Genomic DNA, 15,883 nt, shown 5'->3' with positions numbered 1-15,883 from the left:
CCAGCCAGCAGCATTCACATTCCCAGGGCTGAGAAGGATGTGGAAGGGCCTGGTCATCAGCAATAGGCCTTGATTCCTGGTGCCATGATGGCTGTCCAATCAGCAGCCACTAAGAAAGACCAGGACAGGCTAGTCCTGCTTTGACATGTAAACCAGAGAAGAAAGCAGGCACCTAAAGCATCCTCAATTTCATTCCTCCCTCCCTGTCCGAGCCAGCAAAAGGGAGAGGGAGAAGTGAGCCTTCAGTCCCTCCCTTTGAGGTCCACGTGCTGCCAGAATCCCTCTGTGCTTTTCATTCCCCATGCCAGCAGTTTAGATATTTCCTACAGGGTCTAGCCACACTGTTTGCACTCAGCTGCTCTTCAGAAAATGATGCTGTCTACTTTGGTTTGTGTTTGCCCCTGTAAATTCAATATAAGCACTGTTGGAGAAGTGGTATCTTCAGGGCCTAGAGTGCTGGCCATTGGGACCCTGGTGTCTGTAAGTACAAGTCAGGGCATCTCCAAGCTCACTTTAAAAAGATATTCTGCTGCCATGGCTGCCAGTGACTCACCAAGAGTCTCCTTCCTGGGGGTTATTAAGGAGGGAACCTAGACTTAAGGAACAATTAACCTGCCTTGAGACAAGGGAAACAGGCCAGCCTTCCAAGAGGATTTATCTAGCCCAAGGAGTTTGGATTCCCAAAGGGGAATAGGAGGGGCTCAAAGAGTATCCCAGGAAGGTTGGCATACTGGGAAACTGCAGTGGCACTTATTGTGGATGCCTGGTTTTGTAATTATGTGATACATGCTCACAGATAATATTGCTGCATTAGAGCCAATTACATAGTGTTATGGACACACAACACGCAGATTACACCCAGAGCCAAGAAAGCACAGAGTGATAAAGCGATGGCCTAATCGGAGGAGACAGAGGGAAATGTCAGCCTTATTAAGGTTGCCAGGGTGGTGTGGCTACATCTGGACTTAGCTCCTCCAGATCAAAGATGGCTATCTTGAGGGATGTGAAGGAAAGCCACACTCCAGCACTCAGCAGAGAACAGTAGGGAGCCAGGGGCAGATGCCAAGTTGGAGCTTTCCCAGGGTGATTACAGCTACCTCCATGGAGGACTGTGTACTGTTTCAGAGCCTGGGCCTCTTTCTAAGCAGGAAAGCACCATGCCCTCCACAAAAGAGGCTTTCAAGTCCCAGAGTCAGCAAGAAGATAGCCTATATTCTGTCCTCTACACTTAGGTAAAGGCTCTATTCTTAGCTATGCCTCTAGCTCAATGGTTTTCAAACTTGAGCTTGCATGAGAATCCTCTGGAGGGTTTGTTAAAACGCACATGGCTGCGACCCCCCTCTCCCCCAGAGCTTCTGATTCAGTGGTCCTAGGTAGGGCCTGAAGATATGCATCTCTAGCAAGTTCCCAGGTGATGCTGCAGGTCTGAGGACCACACTTGGAGAACCACTACCCAAGTTTTCATCCCACACCCAACCCAATCTGGGTACACCTGCCCTGTCCCTTGAACAGGGCCTTCTCCTTGGCTCCGATTTCATCACAGCATTGTAGCTTCTGGATGCAGTGGGAGCCATTTTCCAGGTGGGACCGTGGCGCAGGCCAGATATGTGTGGATTCTAGAGTTAGACCACCGGCTTTAGATTCCCAGCCCTCCCGGTTGCTACTTGGGCTTTCCTACCAGTGTTTTGACAGTCTCTGACCTAATCCCCTCTTCTTACAGAGCAGTTATGCCACTTGCCAGCAGGTCACAGTTAATTACTGACAAAGGCAGGACTGGAATTTCCCAGTTCTAGAGCAGCCAAGGGTCGACAAACATTTTCTATAAAAAGGCAGATGTTAATATTTTAGGCTTTGTGCCCTGTGGTCTCTGTTGTGTCTCCTCGGCTGTTGTGACACGGAAGCAGCCATAGACAATACATAAACAGGTGGGTAAAACTTTATTTACAAAAAACATTCTGTATTGGATGGTGTTTGACCTGTGGGCAGTAGTTCGTCAATCCCAGTACGTGCACAGCTTCCCACGCATTCTTCATTACTGGGAGCCCTTGTCTTGCCACAGTGCCCTGGTATTTAGCTGAGGAACACAAGCACATTTTTTCAGGGTAGCAGGGTTCTAGTTGGGCTCTACAGGAGCAACAATAAGTTCACTAATCCCTTAGTGCCCTGGGGGAGAAAAGTTTAAAGCCCTCCTCCTGGTGCTCACAACTGAGAGAGAATGGGATCCATTGTTAAAACTAGCATTGTCCACATGGATCATTTTAATAGGGAGAATGATCCTTTTTCATTAAACATTTATGTTCTGATTATGACAAAATAGAAGAGCAACTACTCAGTATACTGGCCACACTTAGTCTCAATATAAACATAGTATAATGGGGTAATGGGTTTTATAAAAGAGAAATGGGAGGTAGACAGACTGTCTTTAGATCTCATGGGCATTGGGAAGGGAATGGCTTTATTTCTAGTTTAGACTCAAATGCCCATTCAGGAGCTCTGACAGTGCAAAAGGGGGAGACCAGAATAGTTCTGAAGTCTTACAGAATTGATCTGAGCCTGGCTTGATCTTGACACCTGATGGAAAATGCTGAATTGAGAGCATTCATTTGGGAGTAGCCTCCAACCTGGGTGACTGGGGATAAAGTGTATTTTCTCAAAATCTGTCCAAAGGAGCAGAGCAGTGAGGTTGAGACTAGACTATGGAAATGGCAGAACCCCTCCAAGAGATGGAAGTAAGAAAGACAAGGGATGAGGTCACCATAGCCTAGTTTGGGCCAGCCATGCAGTAGGCATGGGGGGCATTGTCAGACCCAAACATTTATTTTCCTGTTAGTTAATTTTCAAGGAAGTTTACAGAACAGGAGACACTTGTGCAGTTCTTTCTAACTTTGGGTGCCAGGGTAGACACGACAGAGAATGTCTATGGTGGGGTAATAAGCTTGCCCTGAAAACAGGAGGCAGTGGGCAAGCTGGGAGAAACTGTGGTGTAAAAGAGAACAGTAATTCCTGAACCCTCCAGGAGCTGATGTGCTACCCTGGGTGTCCCTCTCATAGCTTAAAATTGCTCATCTATACAGTAAGGGTAAGAATCCCAACCTCAGGGTTCTACAAGCATCAAATGACAGGAATGTGAAAGCATACTGTAAACTATAAAATACTAACAAACCCAAGCTAAAATAACAGCTGATCATTACTGAGCATTGCATGTGAGCCTGGCTGTGTGTAACAAGTGCACTTCCCATGCCTTGTTTCAGGGTGTGGTAGTCAGCTGGGTAATGCCCCTCTCTCCAAAAAATGTCCTTGTCCTCATCCCAGGAATTTAGAAATGTTACCTTATATGGCAAAAGGGATTAGGGAGATGTGACTAAGGATCCTGTGATGGGCAGGTTATCCTGGATTATCACTTGGGCTCTGAATGTCCTCCCAAGAGTCCTCATAACAGGAACGGATCACAGTGAACAGTGGGAGATGTGGCCACAGAAGCAGAAGCTCAGAGTACTGCAAGGAAGGGAAGCACAGGCCAAAGAATGTGGGTGGTCTCTACAAGTAGCAAAGGACATTGAAACATTCTCCTCCTGATGCCTCCAGAAGAAACATGGTCCCACGAACCCCTGTTAGACTTCTGACCTCCAGACTGTGAGAGAATAAATTTGTGTTTACGCCACTAAACTTTAGTAATCTGTTATCCTAGCAGTAAGCAACAAATCCAGGCATCATTCCTGGAGTCAGGCTAGTTTGGATTCATATCCTGGTCCTACCACTTGCTTCATCCATGAAACAGAGGTGATAACAAAAATGCCTTCCTCATAGGCTGTTTGGAGCAATTAACTGAGATGGTACATGCAGAACCCTCAATTCAGTTCCTGCCTGGCATACATTAGCTCTCAGTCCATGTTGGCAATTATTAGTATCATCTTATTTAATTGCCACTAAAGCTCTGTGAGATTGGTGCTATTATTATCTCTGTGTTACAAAGGAGGAAACCTAATGAGATTAAGAAAACTTCCTCATGGTTGCACAGGCTATAAGTGGCAGAGCCAGAATCTGAACCAGGTCTCTGCCTTCCAGGCGTATGCTCCCCCAGCCCTGCCCATCATGTTGGGGTTATGACCACACCACTTCCATTGAAGGCCAGCTACTTAGGGATGCGAGAACCAGATAGAGCACTGTGCTCCATACATGGGTAAAGGCCACCAAGACTGGAGATCAAATAAATCTGTGTTTATTAGGGAAACAAAAACTGTAACTGCAATGGAGATCAGCATCCAAGAGGTGACCAGCCCTCTGACATTCCTGGGCTGCCCAGTCACATGCAGCAAATCATGAAAGTCTGAATACTGTGTTTAGTCATTTTGGTTCTGGAATAATTGCTATTATCGTAAATGTTTTATAGCCCTCATTACAGCTCACATTTAAATATCAGTGTAGTAATACATTAATAAGTCATTGCTGCCGGACTACTGCCGGATGCAGTTAGAGTCGAGCCCTGCATATAACTGCACTGTGTATTCAGCTAAATTAGGGCTGGCTGTGAACTCAACCTGATGTGAATGGCTGGGCATGGTTGGAAGGAAGCCTCTTTTCTGCAAAGGCTTCTTGCTTTTTACCTTTGAAAGAAAAAGTCTGGTAGTGAGTCAATGATCCTAATAACTAGGTATTGCCCCAAGAGTGGAGCCTAGAACTGTGGGACAGATAGAAAGGGAAACAAAGGCCATGATTTCTGCCCCAGAGGCATTCCTAATCCTATGGAGGACTGGAGTGAGGCATAGTCCCTACTTCCAGGAAGCTTCCTACCAAGGAAGTGGAGTGATGGATTCTTCAGCCTTGTCAGATAAGATATTCAGAAGGTTCCTGGGTGTGTGGAGACAGGATGGGTTAGTACACTTCACAGAAAAGTTAGGCCACATGAAACAAAACAACTACTTAGGTTCAACTTCATAAAATGCCAAGTGTCTGCACTGGAGCGTTGGTAAAGTATGGAGGAGGCAGAAGCAGGCAACACAAATGTGGTCTACTCCTTGCTCTTTACCATGTGCCTAAAATAGTACTGGACACATGGGAAATATGGGAAGGGGGGAGGGAAAAGTACTAGGTTCTGTGTCTTGAGGTAAATAGATTTCCTTCTGGCCCAAGAGCCAAACAAATGCTAATAAGGCCCTAGGGAATTGAGGGATAGCCTGGGGCAAGGGGGTGTGATCACTGGAATCCTCCTGTGGCCTGGGGTGGGGGAAGAAGGAATCTACACAGGCCCCTAGGGTGCAGTGGGTTTGGGGGCCACTGTGCTGAATGCAGCTGTATTTTTGCTTCCATGGAGGTCCAGGTAGGGGGAAACAGGAATGACCAGGACAGGACTACATTCTCTCCACCAACATCAGTAAACTGGTAGCCTCCATTTACTGAGTATATACTGCACACTAAGCCTTTTACCAACCTGTGAGGTACCATTACCTGCCTCCTGCCAATGAATAACCTGTGGATAAGAGATGCTGATAATTTGCCTAAGATCACACAACTAGGATATATATGACTCAATTTGAAACACGTATGGACCAAGTCATGGGGCTATATAGTAAGGCACAGGACAGAAAACGTTGGAGGTCATTTTAAGAGAAAGGCAATGTGTTTACCAAGAACCAAGGACAAAAGGAGTCTGCTTAGTTTCCAAAGAAAGGCTTCTTTCTGGGCCAGTGCGGGCCTATGGCAGAGTAAGACGAGGTGAGCTACTGAGAAAACACTAACAATGAACTGTCCACATAGACCCTGTATTAGGCAGCATGTACAATGGACAGAGCAGGGAAATTGGAGCAAGATAGTGCTAGATTCACATTCCATCTCTCACGCTTAGCAGCTAGGGGTCCTTGGGAAAACCCCTCCGTTGCTCAGCTTCCCCATCTATAGCACAAAGATAACGCCCACCTGGTAGGTACGTGTGTTACTAAAAAGATGATATGTATATGTTTTCTTCTTTCTAAAATGAGGACACTCGTATGTAACTGGCACTGTGGTTGTGTGAATTAGTGATGCCATAATGAGGCACTCAGCACATAGTAGAATTTCAGGAAGTGATACTATGGCTCCAGATGGGTAGGTCCATAAGTATGGCAAGGACAACAGAGGGGAGGAAAGAGCCACCTGAAAAAAGGAACGGGGGGGAGGGTGCCTGATTAAGCATCTGACTGGCTCAGGTCATGATCTTACAGTTCGTGAGTTTGAGCCCTGCATCGGGCTCTGTGCTGACAGCTCAGAGCCTGGAGCTTGCTTTGGATCTGTGTCTCCCTCTCTCTCTGCCCCTCCCCTGCTCGTGTTCTGTCTCTCTCTCTCAAAAATAAATAAACATTAAAAATTAAAAAAAAAAAAAAAAGGAATCAGGGATCCTCTTATCATCTGGAGATCAGACCTCTTATCTCCAGCTGCTCCATAGCTGTTGACTTATGATTCTTCTGGCAGTCACACCTGTTCCTCCTGCCACCTTCTAGAAGCGTCTTGGTGCTGCCTTCCCCCCCCCCCCATGTTACTTCCTTGTTAACCATTTCCCTTTTCCTCTACCTTCACAGCACACTCAACAACAACAACATCAGCCGCATCCTGGTCACTAGCTTCAACCACATGCCGAAGATTCGAACACTGTAAGTAAAGATCGCTGCTTCTGCCCCCACGCACTACCAGCCTCACTCAGCCCTACATGCTGCACCCTGAGCTGCTAGTAAAACCTATTGTGCTTGCTCTGCAGATAGGTCCTGGAGGAAACACTGCCTTTCTCTACTGTTAACTAAGAGGTGTTGGGGAGCAACAGAAGAGGGGGAAGTGTGACAGTCCCATCCACGGCTCTGAACCCCCATTCCACAGTGGACAGATTCATTTCTCTTTGCCTTAGGACGTGGGGATTCGTCCTTGTGTTCTTCACCCTGATGGAAAGTCTATTAGTGTCACAAAACATATAGAACTGGGACATAATGACTTACTATTTTTTTAGCTAATGTCGTGTACCATTGGCAGTTCCATCATAGTGCTGTGGTTATGTTTTCCCGCTATGTCCAGTGGAGGAGAAGGAGTCCTAGTCCCTGCTTCTCCCCATCCTCCCAGCCCACACCCAACACGCTCTCCCCTGCTCCCTTGATGGTATTCTGATATTAGAATGCAGGAACTTGATTCTTTTTTTTTTTTTTTTTAATTTTTTTTTTCAACGTTTTTTATTTATTTTTGGGACAGAGAGAGACAGAGCATGAACAGGGGAGGGGCAGAGAGAGAGGGAGACACAGAATCGGAAACAGGCTCCAGGCTCCGAGCCATCAGCCCAGAGCCTGACGCGGGGCTTGAACTCACGGACCGCGAGATCGTGACCTGGCTGAAGTCGGACGCTTAACCGACTGCGCCACCCAGGTGCCCCTTGATTCTTTACCTTTAATTTGGGGGTAGGCTCAAGCCTTCCTTTTCTGTGTAGTCAGAAAGCAGATCCCCCCATAACACCCCATACCAAGAGCAGTTGCTTATTACCTGGGAAGTTCTTTTCTCCTCTCAGCCAGAAACCCTTTTGTGAGTTACTCTGCAAATGGACTCCATTCACCTTTCCACCAGAGGTTCATATTGATGGTTGTCTTGGTGGAACCTCATTGGTGTTTGTATTACAGTAATAGAAGAGAGCCAGCCCCCAAGAGTTTTCAGCTAAATACATTTAAGGCCAAGGCAAAGGGCTGCAATTCCTGCTGCACCCTTTGTGAGCTCTGGGACCTCTGTTCTCTCCTCTATAAATGGGGGCGGTGGTGAGGATCAGATGAGATGATGAGGTATGTGCAGTGCCTGAGGAGTGAACAATAAATGGTACTGACTGTTACTGTTATAACTGCTCTATCCAGAAATCTGGACTAGAAGTACCAAGCAGCCAGCTAATCGATGGCTTCTGAACAACATGGTATCCACAGAGATTTAAAAATCCTTAGAACAGTTGTTCCCAAAATTAGGTCCTTGGACCAGCAGCACCAGCATCACCTGGAACTGTAGACCCATGGAATCAGAATCTCTGGAAGTGGGTCTCGCCTTTGGGTTTTAACAAGCCCTCCAGGAGCTTTTGATGCTCATAAGGTTTGAGAACCCCTGCATTAGTGAGAAAGTGACCTTATCTTGGGGGTGGAGAATGAAGCAGAAGCCAGTGAAGGCACTGTGTAAGGAGACAGTACAGAGAACCTGAAGCAGACCCGAGTTAAAGGTGAGCTCTGCCACTTTGGGCAAGTTTCTTTGTCTCTCCGCCCTGCAGGGACAGTGAATTAAATGCTTGTCTCACAGTTGTTGTGAGAATGAAGTGCACTAGCATGTTAAAGGGCCCGGTCATGGTGTGCACTCAACAAATGCTAGTTATTATGAAGAAGAATCTGAGCCCGGTGTTCATCATTGGTCCCCGTCTCTCCCTCCGATCCCTCGTGTGATAGCATAATTCAACCAAGAAAATCTACCCTTTTGCTTCCGCTTTAAAATGGGATGGTGCAGTCATGGAGTTTTAAGGAGAAACCATGGGGTCTTCAAAGACCTCTTCAAAGTCCACAGCATGCCACAAATGAGCCTCAGGAGAGTGAGCCGAGGGCTCCTGGCCAAGAAGCTGAAAGCGAGTGTCCAGGTACAGGGCCTGCATTTCCCCAGACAGGTTGGTTGAATAGAAGAAAAATGGCCCTCGCCTACAGAAAGCCAGAGTCCAGCTCCCGTGGCTACTCTTCTGTGATTTCAGTCCCTCTTGTTGTCAGTCTAAGAGTAGCAATAACAGAAGCTGGGCCAGGTCCACGGGATGGGGGCCGGGGGTAGCTAGGTCTGGATCTCAGGTGCTTTATTCGGCTGTGTCGGGTGGGAAAGGAGGGCAGAAGAGTTTCTTCTCCTCGTTTCTGTTGTCATCCTTGCCTGTGGTCCTGAACACTCATCTGATGAGTTCAGATCAATCAATCAATCTCATCTGTTCTCTTTGCTCCGTGCCTGCTGCCACTTTCTCTTTAGTTTAATTTCAGAGACGGCTCTGTACAGAACTCCCCAGAGACTTGCGCTGACTAATCCCCCTTTGCTGTAATTAAGGTGGGGGTGGGGGGAGACTAGTGAGGGGAGATGGGGGAAGAGGGGAGAGGAAGGAAGTCATAAATGGGATTTCTAAAGGAAAGCTTTTATATTTAATTCAGAAAGCCACATTTTATAGAAAATGAACAGTGACCCTCTCTAAAAGGATTTGCTGGAAATTTAATTTAGCGCCTGTGGCTAAAAGGCACCTTTTACAAATTGGCATTAGGATTCATTCACCTTATCTTTTGTGAAGGTGGTTTGGCCAACATGGAATATGGTGTTTCCAGCGGCAAAAGACTGCAGAACATGCGGGAACCACCTAGGCGCCTTGATGCCTTGGTGTCTAAGTTAGAAATGGTAGCCTTGTACAGGGGAGGGCCATGGGTTGGGAGGAGACAGAAGTGTGGACCTAGCATCCTCATGACAGTAATGACCACAGACGTCACTGTGGTGGCTCATGGTTTGCAGGGCCTTATGCCAAGCTTGTCTCATGAATTCTTTCAGTCCTTACAACAGCCCTGGAAAGGGGGCACCGATAATATCCCCATTTTACAGATCAGAGCATTGAGGCCCAGAGTTAAATCCCTGCCCAAAGTCAGAGTAGGAAAGCAGAGAGGCAATGTCAGATTTGGGCAATTTGGCATCAGAGCCAGAGCTCATTCCATTCGCCAGAAACTAAGGCAGAAGGGTGTGTTCCAGGTGAGGCGAGGAAGGAGAGAAGGGCCACTGGAGGCCACCTTCCCCCAGGTCATTACTATCCCAACTCACCAGAACTATGGGAAGTAATTAAAATAATTTTCTGTCTCAATCAAGGGGATTAGGAATACTCCTGGCAGTGTCCAGGCTCATGTTTCATGATAAATGTGATTACTTTTCTTTCAATGTTACTATTTGGGATCATACTGCTCAATTCGATCTCCCAAACATAATAGGAAAGGCTGCACTTTGGAAGAATCTGCCCAGTTCAACTCTGCCAGCGCTTCTGGTGGGTAAAATTCCAAGAGTGGGGATCTGAGCCCTTCCATTGTCCTGGGCTTTTGACAAGAGCCTTCAGGTACCTTCTGAGTCAGTTCTGGTCACCTCTTTTCCATGGTCCCACGTGGAAGGGGAAAAATTCCTACAAAGGTGGACAAACGGTTAGGAACCATCTGTAGCAAGGTTAGGAAGAGAGGTAGCTTGGGGCCAGCCAGCAGGGATTGAAAAAGAACCATCCTAATGTAATTTTCCAAAAGGAAATCTTCGACATTTTCATTATCCCAGAAATTAATCAGCTAAGGATCTGACTTACTTAACCCTCATTTTTGTCATTCCATTGATGTCTTACCCCCGATGGGAACTGATGGGGAATTGGTTGACGTTGATCTGCCTTGTGGGCCCATGCTCAGTGCTTCATGGGAATCCTGTTTCCTCAGCTTGCATACCTCACTGCCAAAGAAGGCAACTGCCTTTCCTCATAGAAGCCAGACTCTCATCAGAAGGCTCTGATTCTCCTGGCACATGAAAGAGCCCCAACGCCTCAGCCTGTGCTACCATTGGAGCCTACCTCTCTTCACCTTGTCCCTAAGAACCAACCCACCTTTGCTGTTCTCCTAGGCAGCCTTTATACCCAATGGTCTATTCCTAGCCATAAAACCAACACTCCATGCCTCCTTCTCTCTCCGCCCCCTTGCCTCTCTTTCTCTCCCTCCCTTACTTTCTCTCCCTCCTGTCTATCTTTCTCTCTCTCTCTCTCTCTCTCTCTCTCTCTCTCTCTCTGTGTGTGTGTGTGTGTGTGTGTGTGTGTGTGTGTGTGTCTATGTATCTGTCTGTCTCTACAACTCACTGATAGATCAGGAAACAAATCATTTTCACTCATGCTGAAATTTCCCAAGAAGGCCCAGTATACAAGAGAAATTCCCTCCTCTCCCTCATGTTCTTCCCCTAGTTTAGGATTTTGCCTCCCCTTCCCCTTCCCGCCTACAGCACTTCTTTCTGAAGTGCCACACGAAGAGAAGGCAGCATAGGAGTCTGGGCTTTGAAACTCAAAGGGGAGAATTTCTTGGAGCCCATTACAGACATAGCATCTTAGGCTTAGGAACCTATGAAAATGTGTTCAACCTTAAAGTATTGGCTCTGAAATCCAAAAGAACATTACAACATCAAAATTCATCATTTTGAAACAAAATCATAAACACCATTTCAAATTGTTTTTCAGCAGAAGAAATAATTGCATTCTACATGGGATATAGGTTCATTTAGTCGGCAGATATGATGGGATCTTGGGACCCCCTGAGGCTGTCAAGGCCCCTAGTGGCCCTGGCCTGCCCAAGGTTTGCACCTGTGCAATGGCAGGAATGCTTGGCCGGCACACCCCTCAAGTTAGCTGCACTTGGCCGGTGTTCAGCAATGCTGACTTTATACTCAGTCAAGTGTGGTCAAGAGCCCTTCAGCGTTCTCCATCTCGGGCATGGAGATAGCCCAAGCCGCTGCTTCAGGCTGCCACTCAATATTAACCAACTTGACACAGAGCACTTGAAAGTCCCAAGATATCGCTGGCTGATTAGCATGTCCAGGATTGGGCATTTGAAATCTGCATCAGAAACCCAAGTGTGTGATAAGCTGATGTAACTAAAACTTTCCTACCACCACTTCTAATGACCTAGGGTTGGGGGGTATGTGCTAATAGGAAGACCCTGATAAAGAAGCCTTGGGGAAAAACCTGTATAAGCCCCTACATATCCTTAGTTTGCCCCTCAGTTGGTGGAAAGTAAATTCAAGTCATTTAACCATATGGGATTCCTTTCAGAAGTAGAACATACAGATCCCTCTAGGAAATCTTAATCACACAGAGGTGAGAAATTGATCTGGAATCACAGCTACTGCAGGAGGAAAAGCCAAAGAGTCCTGGAACTGGTTAGGGGGTCTTAACAGGGGCACCTAAGCCAGAATAGCAAATACACCTGGTAGAATTTAACTTGGGAAGGAGAGGAGGGCAAGGTGGAGACACTGCTGTGGGCTGCAAGGGTTTGGAATGGACAGCCCTTTATTTGAATGGGGGTGGGTGGAAAGAAGGTATAGGACCCTTGCCTTCATGCTTTGCTCACTGGGCTACTGCACACAAGCCCTCCAGCTTTCCATGTAGGGGTTCATTCACCTTAGGGAGGAGATGAAGGAGAAAGTGAAGGCAACGGCAGGTTTTGGCCACAGTGCCACCATAGACTGAAGCATTGAGATTGAGAAGCTGTTTGAAGCTATCTGGAACCCAGGCTAACTACAGTACTAAAATTTGCAAGTCAGTCACCCCTTTGAAAAATTTGACTCAAATCTGAAGCATTGCTTTAATAATGTCACTCTCCTCCTCCTACATGTTGAGACTTTCTTGAGTGGGAAAGAAAAGGGTGGAATTACTATTAAGAAATGGGGAATTGTTCAGAACCCTGGAGGTATCAGTTGGATGTGGCCTGCATGTGAAGATAACAAGTCATTTGTGGTTTGGCAATAAAAGGGCTGAGGCTCCCATGGTAACTCACTTGTACAGCGGGAAATGCTTCCCTGGGCTCCGGAGGGTTATTACACTGGGCAAAGGGGCACAGAAGGTTTGGCCTACTCTGTTCACTTCACTCTGTGACAGCATCTTACCTCAGTCCCTCCCTCTCCTAGGCGCCTCCACTCCAACCACCTGTACTGTGACTGCCACCTGGCCTGGCTCTCAGATTGGCTGCGACAGCGACGGACAGTTGGCCAGTTCACACTCTGTATGGCTCCCGTGCACCTGAGGGGCTTCAATGTGGCAGATGTGCAGAAAAAGGAGTATATATGCCCAGGTGAGGCTGTCCCACCCTCCTCCCCTCTGTACTGTGACTCACCCACCCCTGAGCTCTCCCTGACATCACCCTGGGCATGAACCCACACTTAGCCCAGAGCTTGGTGTGCACTCTCCTGGGTTCCTCAGCACTCTATAGTCACTTGGGCTCTGGGGTGCCTCAGAGGCTTCTGAAAAAGCAGCTCTTGTCATCTGGTAAAGGAAAATGCTCAAGGAAGTAATGAATCACTTTCTGTTAAGCTTCATCATCCATTGTTGCTAAGAAACTTAACAAGTGTTAAGTACATTGTTTAGCATTTCCTAAACATGTGCCTGTCGTCTGATTGTCATAGAAATTGAAAGACAAGTTAATGGAGGCGGTAGGGTCAGCCTGCTTGGCTGGAAACCCTAGATCTGCCCCTTAGTAGTGTGTGACTTTGGCAAGTTCCCATATGTTTGCAAAATGGGAAAATCATAGTACATAACTCAAGGGATGGGTGGGAGGATTAAATGAAATAATGCATATGAAGCACTTAGCATAATACATAGCACTTGGTAAGAGCTAATAAGTGGAGCTTAATTATTATAGTTTAGTGGGTCCACAAAATGTGCTGAGCAAACATAAGAGTTTGATCTGTGGGTAATTGAAGTGTAATAGAAGCACAGATCGCCTGCGTAGTATAGAAAACAGAACTGTGCACAGACATAACTGAACACAGCGCAGATCTCCAGGGATGGGAGATGCCTGACTGACCTGAGAAAAATCTTCTCAGTTGATGTAGTGGCTTTTAACCGAGTCCTCATTTTCACGCTTGCTTTTTTGTTTTTACTTTTCATTGACACCCTCCATTCCCACCGACTCCCTCTTTCTGGGAAATCCCTGAATTTCCTCAAAAACAGGAAGTATTCAGTTCAGGAGTTTTCCACAGAAGCATTCCTGATTTCCAGGAACCCAGTCCTGGAACTGGGGCTCAGTGGCCTCTGAAAGCTGATGTTGGGAGTCAGCCTACAGGAAAAAGGACAGATTGCTCAACACTGGTTGGGGCTACAGTCCTCACATTTCTTGACTGTTGGTTTTCAGTATTGAAGATCACCTAAGCTCCATGTGTGCTGCAGGGAGGGCTCAAACCAGTCAGCAGTGTAGACTGGCCCCCTTCTGCTCTTAGGCTGCATTTGCAATATGGAAGACTTTTTTTTTTATTAATTCAACTTCATCTCGCTCCCTGCCATTCTCTCTTGTCATGTTACTACTTCATCAAGTTATTTATTATCCAAAAACATTTTAACATGTCTCAGAGCAGTACCTTAATAATTTCCTATAGACGCCCACTTAGAAATCACTTCCCGTCAAACACATATAATAAAACCGTTTATCACACAGGCACCAACCTCACATATAGTGACTATAATTACAGTAATTATTAGGCAAAGAGTACAATATCGGCATAAGTGCCAGTGAAAGAAATAATTATAGAGTGCAGGAGTCATCCAAGAGCTAGTGAGAAAAACTAATTAGACAGAATGTTAAAACACACCATTATAGGTGGGTGCCGGGCTTAATGCTCTGCACGAACACAAATACGACTTCGTCAGAAAAGCACCTTCCCGTCAAAGGAGAGGCGAGACATTGCTTCCCCAACAGCGGTTAGGATCCAAACCCCAGGGAGGAAGGCTGAAGCTCCTAGGTCCCAGAAGTGCCCGTGCCCCAAATCTCCTGCCTGGAAAAGGCTGGATCTAGCGGGCAGGTTAATACTTAACATAGAAGCATCCCTATCACCTCCTCTGTTTATGTCATTTAAGCCTGTGGCTTGTGATAATCCCTCACACTTTTCAGTACTAAGCCAGGTGTCTTCTGAGGACACAGGAATCAGGTCCACGGACTCCAGACATGACTGTGCTATTAATCTACACCCTGCCTCACCAGTAGTAGAAATTCAAGAGAGCGACAGTGGAACCCCTTTGTGGGAGGGATTCTTCGATGCTTTCCAGGCTCTCATGGGTTAGGGACAGAATGCTGTGCAGCGTTGCTTTCTGTAAAGATCTAAGTCAGATATAATGCTTGGCCAAACTGAATATCCCTGACGAATGGGGAACTATCATCATTAGTGGGGTGCAGGAGTAGCACCCCCTCCAGAAGGTACTACTCCTTTAATAACTGTTAAAGGTGGTTTGTGAGGCCATGTTAAAGGGATGCCAGAGGAAGCCATGTGGAGCGAGACTCCACACTTGGGAGGTGGAAGAGGACAGCTGTTTTCACGCACTGACTATCCTTCCCACACACCCCACCATGTGCAGGCTCTACCCATGGCAGAGTCCACAGGGTATCCTCGTGAGGCAGTTTTGTATGGATCACATTGGTCGTACGCTGCAAAATTGTCAGTGTTCCTCGTTCCAGCTCTCCCCCCAATGACTCACAGGAGGAGGGCTTCAGTCAAGAAAGACAGGAGTAAGAACATCTCTGTAAAAGGAGAGGTCATCTGCTCAGGAGAAAAAAAGGCATGGGGTACCAATTAAGCCATCCCTGCATGTAGTTTCATCACCAGTGGCCCCTGTCAGGGAAGCATCAGAAAACCTCCTGGGGCCCTTAAACCATATCAAAAAATTCACCAAACACATGACTCCAGACACAGGAAAGAGTTTTATCTCGCTCAGCCTGTGAGGGCCCTGGCTGCCCAAGTCCCTGCTATCTCCCTGTGAATTAAATCCAGCCGGCTGGAGCCCATCCTCTTCTCCCCAAAAGCCTTGGCTGCAGGCTCCTTATCACTCCAGCTAACCCAGAAATTTGCTAGCAGCACACTTTGATAGAATTCATCTCCTCTGTCACCCGTACCCCGCCAATCAAAGGTATTTATTTTCTTCCTCTAGAGAGGCACCTGAGAATTTTTCAAAGGGTGGGAGACTATATCTTTATTTTATTTTTTATTACTGTTTTTGTACAGTATGCAGCTAGACTTCTTTGTTTCCTTCAGCCACTGCTGCAAAAATTTCCGTTAACTTTTCTTGTTTTAGAGAGGAAGGTTAGGGCCCTATGACTAGAAGGATCTGTGGTCCCCACTTGTTGCCTGTACCAGA

The 15,883-nt window shown here is 46.7% G+C and overlaps 1 protein-coding gene across 1 annotated transcript in view; it reads left to right on the top strand.

Moving 5' to 3' along the window:
• SLIT3 (slit guidance ligand 3) overlaps positions 1-15,883 on the top strand; it is a 593,034-nt gene that overhangs the window by 453,738 nt on the left and 123,413 nt on the right. The window contains exons 7-8 of the mRNA XM_019450253.2: positions 6,552-6,623; positions 12,670-12,833. Coding sequence (XP_019305798.2) covers positions 6,552-6,623; positions 12,670-12,833 — 236 coding nt within the window. The remainder of the gene's footprint in view (positions 1-6,551; positions 6,624-12,669; positions 12,834-15,883) is intronic.

Source organism: Panthera pardus, unplaced genomic scaffold (genome assembly GCF_024362965.1).
Source record: "Panthera pardus isolate Hobbes unplaced genomic scaffold, ASM2436296v1 HiC_scaffold_2, whole genome shotgun sequence".
NCBI classification, from domain to species: Eukaryota; Metazoa; Chordata; class Mammalia; order Carnivora; family Felidae; genus Panthera; species Panthera pardus.
This window is presented reverse-complemented; position numbering and strand designations above follow the sequence as displayed.